Source organism: Oncorhynchus gorbuscha, unplaced genomic scaffold, assembly GCF_021184085.1.
Source record: "Oncorhynchus gorbuscha isolate QuinsamMale2020 ecotype Even-year unplaced genomic scaffold, OgorEven_v1.0 Un_scaffold_3144, whole genome shotgun sequence".
In the NCBI taxonomy this organism is placed as follows: domain Eukaryota; kingdom Metazoa; phylum Chordata; class Actinopteri; order Salmoniformes; family Salmonidae; genus Oncorhynchus; species Oncorhynchus gorbuscha.
Window position 1 is genome coordinate 12,796 of NW_025745175.1, and position 15,316 is coordinate 28,111.

The following is a 15,316-nucleotide window of genomic DNA, read 5'->3' on the forward strand; positions in this document are numbered from 1 at the left end:
CTACTGCCCCACCGTCCTCTACAGTTCCTTGTGTGTCACTCTCGGGAGCTCTCTGTGCCTGTTCTCTCTCGATTGTTGTGCTGTTTTCCGTGGAATGCATTTGGTTAATGTGACGCCGCCACATTATGTCTGGGCTCACTTGAACCTGGTAAGTTCTGGGTCCCGTTTGTGTGTGTACGGTCCCTCTTGTCCATTTCCCTCCTCTTCTGTAGTCTCGCACCATCACTTCCTGTCCTGTTTGGAGATGGCGCTCCCGGCCACCGGAGAGCATCTTGGCTTGTTTGTTCAGCACTTCATTACGCCTGTTTGGCTTCATGATGTCCAGCTGTGTGCGGAGAGGCCTCCCGAACATCAGTGCTGCTGGGCTTTCATTTGTTGTGGCATGTGGGGTGTTTCGGTAAGAGGCCAGTAACTTGGCCAGTTTTGTTTGCAAAGTCCCTTCATCTCATTTTGCTGCACGGAGTCCTTGCTTTAGAGTTTGCACAAAGCGTTCTGCCAGCCCATTGTTGGCAGGGTGGTACGGAGCTGAAGTTGAGTGTTTGATTCCATTTACTGACATGAATCTTGTAAACTCGTCACTTACAAAAGCTTGCGCGTTGTCACTTACCAGCTGCAGTGGCAAACCGAAGCGTGCAAACGTTGTTCTGAGACACTCTATCGTCTGAGCTGAGGTGGAGAAGTCAGTGCAAAACACCTCTGGCCATTTGGAATGGGCATCAACTATAACCAGAAACATGTGATTTTCAAAAGGACCAGCGTAGTCCACATGAATTCTCTGCCATGGCTCTGCGGGCCATTCCCATGGGTGGACTGGGACAGGAGCAGGCATGTGAAGGGTTTCCAAACATCCACTACAGTTCTTTGCCATATTTTCTATCTGTTGGTCCAGACCTGGCCACCAGAAGTGGCTCCTTGCGAGCAGCTTCATTTTGACAATTCCAACATGACCTTCATGTAGTTGCTGCAAGACTCGATGTTGGCATTTCTGGGGTATCATGACTCTCATTCCCCACATCAAAAATCCCTGGTACGTTGTAATTTCGTTTCTCCGCTGGAAATACGGAGTCAGCTCCTTTCTGCCAGTAGCTGGCCATCCTGAGATGGTGTAGGTGTACACTTTTGACAAGGTCACATCTTACCTTGTCTCATGTTTGATAACTGTGCTTGTGACCGGTAGTGCCTCGAGCTGAGCGGTATGGAACATGTCCACTGCATCCACCCTCCTTTGCCTTTCTCTTGTACATGGCAGTCTGGATAATCCATCTGCATTTGTGTGGAGGGATGACGGCTTAAACTCAATGTCATACATATGACTGGCAAGGAACAGGGCATATCGCTGTAACCTGGCTGCTGTCATTGCCGGAATGCCTTTCTTTGGACTGAAAATGGAAAGCAACGGCTGGTGATCTGTAACCAGTGTGAAACGCTTGCCATATAGGTATGCGTGGAATTTCTTGACGCCCCACACTAGTGCCAGTGCTTCTTTGTCGATTTGTGAGTAGTTTTTCTCTGCATCATTCAATGTTCGTGACGCAAATGCAACTGGCCTCTCTGACCCATCTTTCAGTGTGTGTGAAAGGACTGCCCCTAATCCATAAGGGGATGCATCACAAGCCAACTTCACTGGCATTTCAGGGTCGTAATGCATCAGGACCTGTTCAGATGTTATGAGCCGTTTTGCCTCCAGAAATGCATTTTCACATTGCTCTGTCCACCGCCATGTCCTATTCTTTTCCAGGAGCTGATTTAGAGGCTGGAGTACTGCTGAAAGGTTTGGGAGGAATCTTCTGTAGTAATTGATCAGTCCCGTGAAAGATCTCACTTCTGTGATATTTTGTGGTCGTGGTGCCTGTACCACTGCCTCGATTTTGTCCTGTGTTTTGTGCAATCCATTACAGTCAATCTCATGTCCACAGAAGACAATCTTGTCTTTGAAGAACTCACACTTCTTTAAGTTTGCCTGTAGACCATACTCTTTCAGTCTTTTCAGGACCTCTTCCAGGTTAGCCAGGTGCTCTTTGTCGGTGCGTCCTGTTATGATCATGTCATCCAGGATACACTGGGTTCCTGGGATTCCTTGCAAAATCTGGTCAATAGTTCGTTGCCAAATGGCTGGGGCTGATGCAATGCCAAACACCAGGCGGTTATACCTGTATAGCCCTTTGTGTGTGTTTATTGTCAGGTACTGTTTGGAACTCTCTTCAACCGGTAGCTGCAGGTAAGCCTGTTTCAGATCGATTTTACTGAAGTGTTTCCCACCCGCTAGTGCAGCAAAGATGTCATCCAGGCGTGGTAGGGGGTATTGGTCCACATGCAACATTGGAATCACAGTTACCTTGAAGTCCCCACACATTCTAACAGACCCGTCTTTCTTCACAATAGGAACTATGGGTGTGGCCCATTCGCTTCTGTCCACTTTCGTCAGGATCCCTGTATCCTGCAAGCGATCGATTTCCGCTTCCACCTTTGGTCTCAGGGAGTATGGAACAGATCTGGCTTTGCAGAATTTTGGGGTTGCATCATCTCTTAGTACAAGTTTTGCTGTGAAGCCTTTTACTGTTCCCATCTGATCACTGAAAACGGTATTGTATTTATTCCGCAAGTGTTCCAGTGTTTGGTCTGTGCCTTTCTCTTTGGACTGGAACGTGTGGAGCATTTTCAAGTCACACCACTTCAGCTTTATTTTTGAAAGCCATTCCCTGCCAAATAATGGGGGCCAGTTCCAGGCACCACATACAGCTGTAACTGCTGTGTTTGCCCCCCATAATGCACTCTGACCTGCAACGCCCCCATTGGGCTCAATCTCTCTCCTGAGTATGTCTTCAGCAACACATTTGTGTTCTTCAGCTTGATAGCCTTAAAGTGCTCATTGTAGACAGTAGTGGAAATAATAGACACTGCAGATCCTGTGTCCAGCTCCATTTTGAGGGGTTTGCCTTCGATATCTGGTGTCACCCATATTATGCTACTGCTGGGAGAAGTCACTGTGTTTAACTCCATTGTACCAATTAATCGTTCATCTGAATCACTGCCACTGTTCCCTGCTAGTGCATTCACAGACCCTTTAATTTTCTCAGTTTTCCTGTTGTGACTGAATTTGGCTTTGCATGCTCTTTGAATGTGCCCCCTTCTACTGCATTTGTGACAAATTTCGTCTTTGAAACGGCAGTCCTCTGCTCTGTGACCATCTCTGTCACACCTGTTGCATTTTTCGGCCACACGGGGGCGTTGTCGACTGCGTGAACTTGTGCAGGGAAATTTGTGACAGGTCGGTACTTCTTTTACTTTGCAACTCAAAAGTATCTTTAGTCGCGATTTCCATAGCCACAGCAATTTCAACAGCCTTTGCAAATGTGAGCTCTGATTCTGTAAGCAAACGTTTTTGAATGTGTTCATGTTTCAGTCCACAAACAAATCTATCCCTTAATGTGTCATTTAGGTTCTCTCCCAACTGGCAATGTTCAGACAGTTTCTTCAACACTGCTACATATGTCCTAACACCCTCCCCCCTCATTCTGATCTCTCTTGTGGAAACAAAAACGTTCCGCGATGAGGAGTGGTTTAGGTGATAGGTGATTTTGCAATATCTCCACAATCTCTGTGAATGTTTTATTTGAGGGCTTCAGAGGGGCAGTCAGATCTCTTAGCAAACTGTATGTTTTTGGGCCAATTAAACTCAACAACGCTGGCACTCTCTTGTTATCAGCAATGTCGTTTGCAATGAAGTACTGTTCCAGTCGTTCAATGTAAGTTGCCCAGTTTTCTTGCGTGTCATCAAACACATCTATTTTCCCGATGCTAGCCATTCTCTTTACCTCCGGCTCCACGGGTCTTTGATCTGCCGCCTCGTTCTCGTCAGCTCTCCCTCGTCCTCACTGCTTGCTAGCTGTTGTGCTACAGGGTCAAAATCTTCCTCTCTTCCTACGAACTCCATCTGTATTCGTGATGCACACTGCAGGTAATCATCCTCGTCGCCATTGTAGTGTCTTAACACTTAGTACTTATTTATGTAATAAGAAAGACTCTGAATACAAGCAATTGAACTGTAGCTTCACATTTACTCAAAAAGGTTAGTACCAGAATAACATAGAACAATACTGCACATGACCAAGGGCGCTTCATCCTTAAAGGGGACAATCCGTAATTAACAGAACATAACATGAAGTGTCATGGACGTAGGAATTGAAGGGTTGATTTGTATGACATATTTGTATAATGTGAGATCACTACTGCCGGCTGTTAATTTCTTGACACCTGCCGCCATAGGTTTGTTCATGCTTATTGGCTAGTTCTTCAGGGCCTACTCCTGTGTGGTGTGTGTAGAAAATGATACTCATTCTACTTAAACATCCGTTACTCAAACTGTCTTCATAAGCTAGGTGGGATCATGTCATAAAGATGCATTTTAATCTTGCAGATCATCCTGTGAGTTTCATGTCTTCTCTCAAGGTCTTGGTGTGTGTTCACTGCAGGATGGCATAGGCCTTATACATGCAGTGTCCCACCTATTTTCCCTGCCTTCATTGTTACCATCCCCAGAGCGCTTTTAGGATGGTATTGTTTACTGTCAAAGTAATATTGAGCCATTTATACTGCACAAATATAAATGCAATATGTCAAATCCTTTCATGTGCTGAAATAAAAGATCCCAGATCCCACTAAAATGTACAGTTTTGTCACAATGCCGCAATGTCTCAAGTTGAGAGTGTGCAATTGGCATTCTGACTGCAGGACTGTCCACCAGAGCTGTTATCAGATAATGAAATGCTCATTTCTCTACTATAAGCCACCTCCAACGTTATTTTAGAGAATTAGGACCTTGACAGCTGATTAAACAGGAGTATTTATGTCTGTAATAAAATGCGCTATCTAGTCTATAATGACTAAAGAGTTGACTCACTCCCCACATCAGGGCTTTTTTAGGTTTTAAGCTGGGGGGCTCCGGGAATGCAAACGTGGTATGTAAGGGATGTGTGGTTGGGAAAGTGAAGGTGCAATTCAGGGAGGGAGTTGACTTGTGTGTCCTGCTCCATCCTTTATTTTATATCTCAGAAGGCTGCAGTGTGGACCAATCTTGGAAGGCCGAGGTGGAAGGTGACAATCAAATCAGCCAATCAGAGGGAAGCAACTCGGGTGACATTTTCCTAAGGCTCCTGGACTTAACTGACCACAGCCTTCCTATCGAGTCCACCAATGAGCTGCAAGTGATGCTAGGGTTCCATGGGTTCACTTGAGAGATTGGATGATAGGATTTGTAGTTCAAAGTTACCCACCCATTTACTGACCTCCTTCAGTATATAGGCAACATCACTGGAAGGGAACTAGCTCAGAATTTCACTATTTGACATTTCATGTATGGCAAATATTGGAGTTAAATTCTTAGCTAGATGGGACCCTGAGCACCTGAATCAAATCAAATGAGAGAATCGAAAACAGCAGGTCTGGGACAAGGTGGCATGTCCGGTGAACAAGTCAGGGTTCCATAGCCGCAGGCAGAACAGTTGAAACTGGAGCAGCAGTACGACCAGGTGGACTGGGGACAGTCATCAGGCCAGGTAGTCCTGAGACATGGTCCTAGGGCTCAGGTCCTCCGGGAGGGGAGGGAGGGAGAGAGTATTAGAGGGAGCATACTTAAATCCACACAGGACACCAGATAAGACAGGAGAATTACACCAGATATAACAAACTGACCCTAGTGGTGTAGGGGGCGGGGGGGGGAGGCTGAGTATAGCCCACAAAGATCTCCTCCACTGCTCGAGGCAGAAGGGGCGCAAAACCAAACAGGAAGATCATGTTAGTTACTCAACCCACTCAAGTGACGCATCCCTCCTAGGAAAGGCATGAAGAGCACTAGTAAGCCAGTGTCTCGGCCCCCGTAATAGTTTCAGAGGCAGAGAATCCCAGTGGAGAGAGGGGAGCCGGCCAGGCAGAGAGCAAGGGCGGTTTGACGCTGCAGTGCCTTGCCGTTATATATGCCATTTAGCAGACGCTTTTATCCAAAGCGACTTACAGTCATGTGTGCATACATTCTACGTATGGGTGGTCCCGGGATCGAACCCACTACCCTGGCGTTACAAGCGCCATGCTCTACCAACGCACCCCTGGGCCAGACTACACTCAATCGTAGGACCTACTGAAGAGATGAGTCTAAAGTAAAGACTTAAAGGTCGAGGCCGAGTCTGCGTCTCTCACATCGATAGGCAGACCATTGCATAAAAATTGAGCTCTATTGGAGAACTCCCTGCCTCCAGCTGTTTGCTTAGAAGTTCTAGGGACAATAAGGAGACCTGCGTCTTGTGACCGTAGCGTACGTGTAGGTGTGTACGGCAGGACCAAATTGGAGAGATAGTAGGTTAGCAGTAAAATCTTGATATCAGCCCTAGCCTTACATGATGCCAGTATAGAGAGGCTAGCACTGGACTAATTTGATACAATTTTGGTGTTCTAGTCAAGATTCCAGAAGCCGTGTTTAGCACTAACTGAAGTTTATTTAGTGCTTTATCCGGGTAGCTGGAGAGTAGAACATTTCAGTAGTCTAATCTAGAAGTAAAAAAAGCTCGGATTAGCCTTTCTACATAATTTTTGGACGAAAGATTACTGATTTTTGCAATGTTACAAAGATGGAAAAAAGTTGTCCTTGAAATATTCTTGATGTGTTTGTCAAAAGAGAGATGTGGGACCAGAGTAATGCCGAGGTCCTTCACAGTTTTATTTTAGACGACTGTACAACTATCAAGATGAATTGTCAGATCCAACAGAAGATGTCTTTGTTTCTTGGGACCTAGAACTAGCATCTCTGTTTTGTCCGAGTTCAAAAGTAAAACATTTGCCGCCATCCACTTCCTTATGTCTGAAACACAGGCTTCCAGGGTAGGACATTTTGGGGCTTCACTATGTTTCATCGAAATGTACAGCTGTGTGTCGTCCGCATAGCAGTGAAAGAGGTAGAATATATAGTGAAAACAGTAGTGGTCCTAAAACGGAACCTTGAGGCACACCAAAACTTACAAATTATTCGTCAGAGGACAAACCTTCCACAGAGATGAACTGATATCTTTCCGACAGATAAGATCTAAACCAGGCAAGAACTTGTCCGTGTAGACCAATTAGGGTTTCCTATCTCTCCAAAAAATGGTGGTGATCGGTGGTGTCAAAATCAGCACTAAGGTCTGGGAGCACGAGGACAGATGCAGAGCCTTGGTCTGATGCCATTAAAAATGTAATTTACCACCTTCATGAGTGCAGTCTCAGTGCTATGATGAGGTCTTAAACTAAACTGAAGCGTTTCATGTACATTATTTGTCTTCAGGAAGGCAGAGAGATGCTGGGCAATATTATTGTTATTATTTTTTTAGAGGAATAGGATATTCGATATCGGCCGGGTCAATGTTTTGCTTTTCCAAGAGAGGCTTTATTACTGCCACTTTTAGAGAGTTTGGTACATATCCGGAGGATAGAGAGCCATCCATTATGCTCAACATAGGAGGGGCAAGCACAGGAAGTAGCTCTTTGAACTACTGAGTTGAAATAGGGGTCAGTACGCAGCTTGAAGGTTTAGAGGACATGACTATTTTCATGTGTCAAGAGTTACAGGATTAGAAAACTTTAGTCGTAGAAGTTCAGGAATTCATCACTGATGAAGTGAAATACATCTTCTCTTGGGGTATGCTGCTTTTTAGTTACCTTTGTGACTGTATCAAAAATACATTTAGGATTGTTCTTATTCTCCTCAATTAGGTTGGAAAAATAGGGTGATCGAGCAGCAGTGAGGGCTCTTTGATATTGCACAGTACTGTCTTTTCCAAGACTTCCAGTTTGGTGGAGAGCCACTTCCGTTCCGATTTTCTGGGAGCTTGCTTCAGGCCTCTGATATTTTCTGTATACCAGGGAGCTAATTTCTTGTGACAAATTTTCTTTTGATTTTTTGAGGTTGGGTTGTCTGAGAATTTATAGCATGGCTTTTGATGATCCTCGGTTGGGGTCTGAGCAGATTATTTGTTGCAATTGTAAACGTAAAAAGATGGTGGTTCGATAGTCCAGGATTATGAGGAACAACAATTAGATCCACAATATTTATTCCACGGGACAAAACTAGATCCAGGGTATGACTGTGGCAATGAGTAGTCCCGGAGACATGTTGGACAAAACCCACTAGTGTAACCAGGAGGAGAGGCCTCATTTAACACAGTAAATCCATTAGGCTTGAACCATGTTTCAGTCAGGCCAGTCACATCAACATTATGATCAGTGTTTAGTTCATTGACTATGACTGCCTTGCAAGTGAGGGATCTAACATTTAGTAGCCCTATTTTGCGATGTGAGATATCACAATCTCTTTCAATAATGACCAGAATGGAGGAAGTCTTTACTCCAGTGAGATTGCTAAGGCGAACACCGCCATGTTTAGTTTTGCCCAACATAGATTGAGGCACAGACATGATGTCAATGGGGATAGCTGAGCTGACTACACTGACAGTGCTAGTGGCAGACTCCACTAAGCTGGCTGGCTGGTAACAGCCTGCAGCCTCCAGTTAGGATGGAGCCTCCAGTTAGGATGGAGTCCATCAATCCTCAGCTGGCCAGGCTTGGTCCTGTTTGTGGGTGAGTCCCAGAAAGAGGGCCAATTATCTACAAAGTATATCTTTTGGGATGTAGTAAAAAGTTTTCTACCAGCGATCTATCTAAGAGATGGTTGCCGTTTTACGATCCCCTAAACAAATGTGCTATTGTGCGTGTTTATCCGCTTTATTTGTAATTCATATTATACATAATGTTTCTGCCATCATCTCTTATGACCAGAAAGAGCTTCTAGATATCAGGACAGCGATTACTCACCCCGTACTGGAAGAATATATATTTTTCTTTAACGAGTCAGATGCAAAGGATTTACTCCAGACACCCGACAAGGCCCTCACCCCAGTCATTCGCAGGAGAAAGAGATGGAGTATCAGGTGTGTAGGTCCGGGTGCCCTGTAAGGTGGGTAATCTGCCTTTACCATCGGTCCTATTAGCCAAAGTACAATCATTGGATAATAAAATAGACGAGCAACGAGCACATACAGTATATCCTACAAATGGGACATTAAAAACGGTAAGCTGGCAAACCAATGCTAGCACTAACCGCACTCAATGAGCTGTATACGGGCAAAAAAACTCTATACCACCTTCACACACAGAGACAAGTACAAAGCTCTCCCTCGCCCTCCATTTGGCAAATCTGACCATAATTCTATCCTCCTGATTCCTGCTTACAAGTGAAAACTAAAGTAGGAAGCACCAGTGACTCGGTCAATAAAAAATAGGTAAGATGAAGCAGATGCTAAGCTACAGGACTGTTTTGCTAACACAGACTGGAATATATTCTGGGATTCTTCCCATGGCATTGAGGAGTACACCACATCAGTCACTGACCTCATCAATATGTGCATCAACGACATCGTTCCCACAGTGACTGTACGTACATACCCCAACCAGAAGCAATGGATTACAGGCAACATCCGCACTGAGCTAAAGGGTAGAGCTGCCGCTTTCAAGGAGCAGGACTCTAACCCGGAAGCTTACAAGAAATCTCGCTATGCCCTCCGACGAACCATAGAACAGGCAAAAAGTCAATACAGAACTAGGATCGAATCGTACTACACCGGCTCTGACGCTCGTCAGATGTGGCAGGGCTTGCAAACTATTACATACAACAAAGGGAAGCACAGCCGAGAGCTGCCCAGTGACACGAGCCATCCAGACGAGCTAAATTACTTCTATGCTCGCTTCGAGGCAAGTAACACTGAGACATGCATGAGAGCATCAGCTGTTCCAGACAAGTGTGTGATCACGCTCTCCGTAGCAGATGTGAGTAAGAGCTTTAAACAGGTCAACATTCATAAGGCCGCAGGTCTAGAAGGATTACCAGGACGTGTACTCCGAGCATGCGCTGACCGACTGGCAAGTGTCTTCACTTAACCAATTGATTTATCAGTGTTATTCTCTAAGTTTGTTGGACTTCAGAAGGAAAATAAATGTAGCTAATGGGTGAACGTTTGTTCACTCAACAAACTTTGCTCACAGTGAGATGAATGTATAAAAACTTGTTGAGTCTAATTACAATTTCATGTTTGTTTTTGGAAGTCAACACTGTATGGAGGCAGGGCTTTCTCCTATAGAGCTCCATTTTTATGGAACGGTCTGCCTACCCATGTCAGAGACGCAAACTCGGTCTCAACCTTTAAGTCTTTACTGAAGACTCATCTCTTCAGTGGGTCATATGATTGAGTGTAGTCTGGCCCAGGAGTGGGAAGGTGAACGGAAAGGCTCTGGAGCAACGAACCGCCCTTGCTGTCTCTGCCTGGCCGGTTCCCCTCTTTCCACTGGGATTCTCTGCCACTAACCCTATTACAGGGGCTGAGTCACTGGCTTACTGGGGCTCTCTCATGCCGTCCCTGGAGGGGGTGCGTCACCTGAGTGGGTTGATTCACTGTTGTGGTCATTCTGTCTGGGTTGGCGCCCCCTTCCCCCCTTGGGTTGTGCCGTGGCGGAGATCTTTGTGGGCTATACTCAGCCTTGTCTCAGGATGGTAAGTTGGTGGTTGAAGATATCCCTCTAGTGGTGTGGGGGCTGTGCTTTGGCAAAGTGGGTGGGGTTATATCCTTCCTGTTTGGCCATGTCCGGGGGTGTCCTCGGATGGGGCCACAGTGTCTCCTGACCCCTCCTGTCTCAGCCTCCAGTATTTATGCTGCAGTAGTTTGTGTCGGGGGGCTAGGGTCAGTTTGTTATATCTGGAGTACTTCTCCTGTCCTATTCGGTGTCCTGTGTGAATCTAAGTGTGCGTTCTCTAATTCTCTCCTTCTTTCTTTCTCTCTCTCGGAGGACCTGAGCCCTAGGACCATGCCCCAGGACTACCTGACATGATGACTCCTTGCTGTCCCCAGTCATGCTGGTCATTTATGAACATTTGAACATCTTGGCCATGTTCTGTTATAATCTCCACCCGGCACAGCCAGAAGAGGACTGGCCAACCCACATATGCTCTCTCTAATTCTCTCTTTCTTTCTCTCTCTCGGAGGACCTGAGCCCTAGGACCGTGCCCCAGGACTACCTGACATGATGACTCCTTGCTGTCCCCAGTCCACCTGACTGTGCTGCTGCTCCAGTTTCAACTGTTCTGCCTTATTATTATTCAACCATGCTGGTCATTTATGAACATTTGAACATCTTGGCCATGTTCTGTTATAATCTCCACCCGGCACAGCCAGAAGAGGACTGGCCACCCCACATAGCCTGGTTCCTCTCTAGGTTTCTTCCTAGGTTTTGGCCTTTCTAGGGAGTTTTTCCTAGCCACTGTGTTTCTACACCTGCATTGCTTGCTGTTTGGGGTTTTAGGCTGGGTTTCTGTACAGCACTTTGAGATATCAGCTGATGTACGAAGGGCTATATAAATAAATTTGATTTGATTTGTATGTTGGTTCAGCTATATTCCCAGATGTGGAGCAAACTCACAACCCTATTGCAGCTGGTTGCCTTACAATTGTACGTTGAATTGTTTTCTTTTTAGACCTGTGTTTTTGCATGTACATTGATTGGTTGATTATCTTAAGCTACACCAACATAAGTAACATACATTTTTCTAATGAAATCCAATCTGTTATTAGTTGGACTTTTTGCATCTGTTACTGAGATGGCTGTTCCAGTTATTATTGAGACTACCTAAATCAAATAGAAGTATTTCCTGGCAGTCATTGTCAGTGCAGGTTGGGGGTGATTAACGTTCTCTGGCTGGATTACAATTTTTCAACTTGAAAAATTGGATGTTCACTCAACGTCAAATGAAAAGTTGAGTGAACATTCAAATTCAACTTGAGAATGTATGTTGGTTCAGCTATATGCCAAACATTTTTGCAAACTCACAACCCTATTGCAGTCTGCTGCCTTACAATTGTACATTGATTCAAAATATACACCTCTCAACTCAAAGTGCAATGTAGCCTAGTTTAATTTCAACACAGGTGTATAGCGAGATAAAGTCAAGTTGAATTTGAAATGTGTTGATTGATCCATACACTTGTATTGCAATGATGAGACTGCTTATCATTTTTCTAAGGAGTCGAGGAGGCCTTGTTTATCAAATAAGATCAATGATCACTCACACAAAGTAGAAGAGAGGATGAGAAGTGGAGTACAATAAAGTTGACCATTGAGATGTAGATTAGTTGCCCTTGGCTGGGAAGCTGATCCTAGATCTGTGCCGACAGGCAAGTAGCAGGGAAGATATGAGGGGAGGGGTTCTCAATTGTAGACACCTTTAGTTAGTTAATGAGTGCAGGGCTGGATAGATGGGGGTATAAAGACAAGCAGGGAGCTGTGGCTGACTCTACTGTCACTGTCTTATAGTCACCATGTCTTTCTCAGGGAAATACCAGATGGAGTCACATGAGAACTTTGAGTCTTTCATGGAGGCTGTTGGTAAGTCTTGCAGTTGGGTTTGTACATTTGATTAGACTTGGGGTGTTAATTTCAGAAGTCGTAGTCCTTTCAGTAATGAAGATCAATGGTGACTGCGAATGCAATGGGTACTTGAAATGGTGTTAGATTTAACAAATTATAGGTTTTTTTGAATAACTTTCACTGAATGTTTAATTTAAGACTTAACACCGCTAGTTTGGTTTGGGCTAACTATTTTGAACTTCCAGCACTAATGGGATTGTTAAATGATTTGCCTAGGCATTAATGATTTATTGTGTCATTGAGATTCAAACCTATGCTCTTCTGTCCTCTATCCATGGAATTAATCCACTGTGCCACCAGGATGGAGTTGTCATGCATTAGTTTTGTAACTCATTGAAAGTGGATAAATTTAGTCTATTCAGACCATTTCAACAGGAACAAGCACTCATTAAGATCACTGTGTTTAACACACTTAAGAAAAGAAGGCGTTTGTTGAAGCTGAGAACGGAATGTGTTTTGATCAATGTTTTTGTATGGCAAGTTCTTAGTGTTCTGAGAACATGACTTTAACTGTAACTATGAGAACCTACAGAACATTATGCTGAAGCACTGACATTCCCACAGGAGAATATTTAAAGTCGGCTGAAAATTCCCAATGTAAAATGACTAATGTTCCTAGAACTTTACCTTAAATTAAATGTCCTTTCAGGAAATATTCTGATCAAATAATGAAATGCCAAGAAAATAACATTTTGTCAAATTCCTTAATGAGAATGTTCCAAAGCCAAGCAACTGTCCTGCACCATAATGTGGTATGCAAAATAACCAAGCCCTAAAACGTATGGTCCTCAGAATGTTATGTGCTAGCTGGGAATGCATTCAGATCACTGTGTTGCCATATTATAGTGCATCAGCGCTTTACTTCAGCAGTAATAATTCAGTGTTCATGTCCCACTTCATTAACTTTTTGTAGTACTAAAAAGCACCGCATATGACTCTCTCGCTGCCGCAAACATGTAGGTATCCCTGATGAGCTTATCCAGGAGGGCAAAGACCTCAAGAGCATCTCTGAGATTGAGGAGACTGGAGACCACTTCAAGGTGACTGTCACCACGGGGACAAAGATCCTCACCAACTCCTTCACCATTGGCCAGGAGACGGAGCTCGAGTCGCCGACCGGGGGAAGGTCAATGTGGGTGGCGCATGTCACAACCCAACCATGAGTTTCATACATCTCCCTACATATACAGCCAGTATCTAACTAAACTATAAGTTCAGCTGATATGGGGTCACTATGGTTAGTTCAGGTCCCAGTGATGTTGTGGGAGGACTGACTTTCGTTGGCAGAATCTCCTCTGCTCTCCTGGGACTGGGCGCACAGTTATGTCTCAAAACCAACTCGCACACCTGATGCACACTGTCACACTTTTTTTCTTCTCCATATATGGCCATCCAACTTGGGCCTGTTAAATTGGTCCTAGTTGGTGACCACTGCTTTCAGAGCTAACCGTTGACCTCTCCTGTTTCAGTCTGTGGTGATGAGGGAAGGTAACAAGCTGACGGCCATCCTGAATGGGATCGAATATGTCACAGAACTTACAGACGCAAACACCCTCGTCAACGTGAGTCTGGGGCATATGGCTGGGGGTTTCACGAAGCGACACAATTTCAGGGTTATTTTATACCATTAACAAAATGGTTAGTCTATGACAGTGCCGTGAACGCAATTCAACAGTTTGCTGCCGCCAATGTTCTAATTACATGCTGACCCCACCGCTCGCGTCGCAAAATAAATGTACGTGTTATTCAATCATTGCACCCACACTGCTCGCGCGCCTCAGCAAGCATCTGCGTGGCCAGGTGCTAAAATAGAAATGGGTTCTATTTGATGTGCTGCAAGTCTGGCCTCTCCAATCTCCTCATTGGTTCTTAGGAGCATATACCCATGTGGGTGATTGCAAGATTAACTTTAAGGTCCACACTCTGGTCAGTTGTAACGTTGGTTGTCAACCGCCATATAAAGGAGGCGAGATGATGAGAAACATTCGGTTTTCTGTGGCTTAATTGTCAGAGTAGAGGACCTTGTGCATTTCAGGTAAAATAACAACCCAATGTTTATATACTAGGACAAATTAGCTAGCTAAATTGCCATAAATATGAAATGCTTTTTGCCCCAAATATAACTGTTTCGGAGTTTGTTTTGATATTTCAACCTGCATGTCCTGATCGCTTTTAGTGTGGGTGAATGAGCGCGTCCGGTTTGCTAAGCATAGTGTACTGGCATGGATTTATTGAGTGTAATGATTACAGATGCTTTCTCTTTTCAGACCATGACTCTGTCTGGCATGTCATACAAGAGGACCAGCAAACGAATGTGAAGATCTACTGCACTCTTTGGATTAATAAAATGTGAAAGGCATTGAATGGTCTGGTCTCAGCATTTCATATCAATGGGTAGAACTTCAGGGGAAAATTGAAGTTTGTAATAATAAGGCAAGGTTTGAGTTGGCTGAATGTGGGATTCAATAGAATAGCGTAGTTCCGTGAACATTACACTCGGGCCAAAATGGATTTTCTACATTTTAATGTGACTGCTTTATAGCAAATGTCAACCCATCAGTGTAGAAATGAATGCTTTGGTAGTTCCATCTAGTCTGTTGCAATATGGGTCAGAATCCTACCACATTGGGTGCATCAAAAGCAGATTCCTCAATTTCCAGTTATTTTGGAAAATCAAGTTTCAGGCAATGTTTTTGGACATTGCTTTCACTAGTTCCACCCCAGTGTAGCTGACAAGGGGCTAAAGGTGCACCATTTGAGGGTGACTGGTTTCCCAGCTACAGTGTGGTTGGACCCTGGGACTAAACACCTCCCTCTGCAA

General features: G+C 44.6%; 2 protein-coding genes across 2 annotated transcripts; one reads left to right on the plus strand and one right to left on the minus strand.

Annotated features, from left to right (window-relative positions):
• Positions 1-445: 445 nt before the first annotated feature.
• On the minus strand, positions 446-3,934 carry LOC124017731 (uncharacterized protein K02A2.6-like). Its single transcript, XM_046332963.1, has 4 exons — positions 3,816-3,934; positions 3,186-3,244; positions 1,140-2,625; positions 446-1,076 (listed from the first exon to the last, which is right to left on the minus strand). Exons 1-4 carry the CDS (start codon positions 3,932-3,934, stop codon positions 446-448), a joined length of 2,295 nt encoding a protein of 764 aa, XP_046188919.1.
• Positions 3,935-12,299: 8,365 nt separating this feature from the next.
• On the plus strand, positions 12,300-14,854 carry LOC124017735 (fatty acid binding protein 1-B.1-like). The gene is made up of 4 exons (XM_046332966.1): positions 12,300-12,453; positions 13,456-13,640; positions 13,965-14,057; positions 14,763-14,854. Exons 1-4 carry the CDS (start codon positions 12,387-12,389, stop codon positions 14,811-14,813), a joined length of 396 nt encoding a protein of 131 aa, XP_046188922.1. The 5' UTR covers positions 12,300-12,386; the 3' UTR covers positions 14,814-14,854.
• The last annotated feature ends 462 nt before the right edge of the window (positions 14,855-15,316 follow it).

Bases quoted from the DNA above. Each gene is read 5' to 3' on its own strand.
- LOC124017735 (XM_046332966.1), top strand. From the start codon at position 12,387: ATGTCTTTCTCAGGGAAATACCAGATGGAGTCACATGAGAACTTTGAG. The intron at 13,641-13,964 runs GTCACAACCCAA...CTCCTGTTTCAG, and splicing joins GGTCAATGTGGGTGGCGCAT to TCTGTGGTGATGAGGGAAGG. The intron at 14,058-14,762 runs GTGAGTCTGGGG...TTCTCTTTTCAG, and splicing joins ACGCAAACACCCTCGTCAAC to ACCATGACTCTGTCTGGCAT.
- LOC124017731 (XM_046332963.1), bottom strand. From the start codon at position 3,934: ATGGAGTTCGTAGGAAGAGAGGAAGATTTTGACCCTGTAGCACAACAG. The intron at 3,245-3,815 runs GTAAAGAGAATG...TCCCTGCACAAG, and splicing joins AAAGACCCGTGGAGCCGGAG to TTCACGCAGTCGACAACGCC. The intron at 1,077-1,139 runs GTAAGATGTGAC...AGCTACTGGCAG, and splicing joins GTTATCAAACATGAGACAAG to AAAGGAGCTGACTCCGTATT.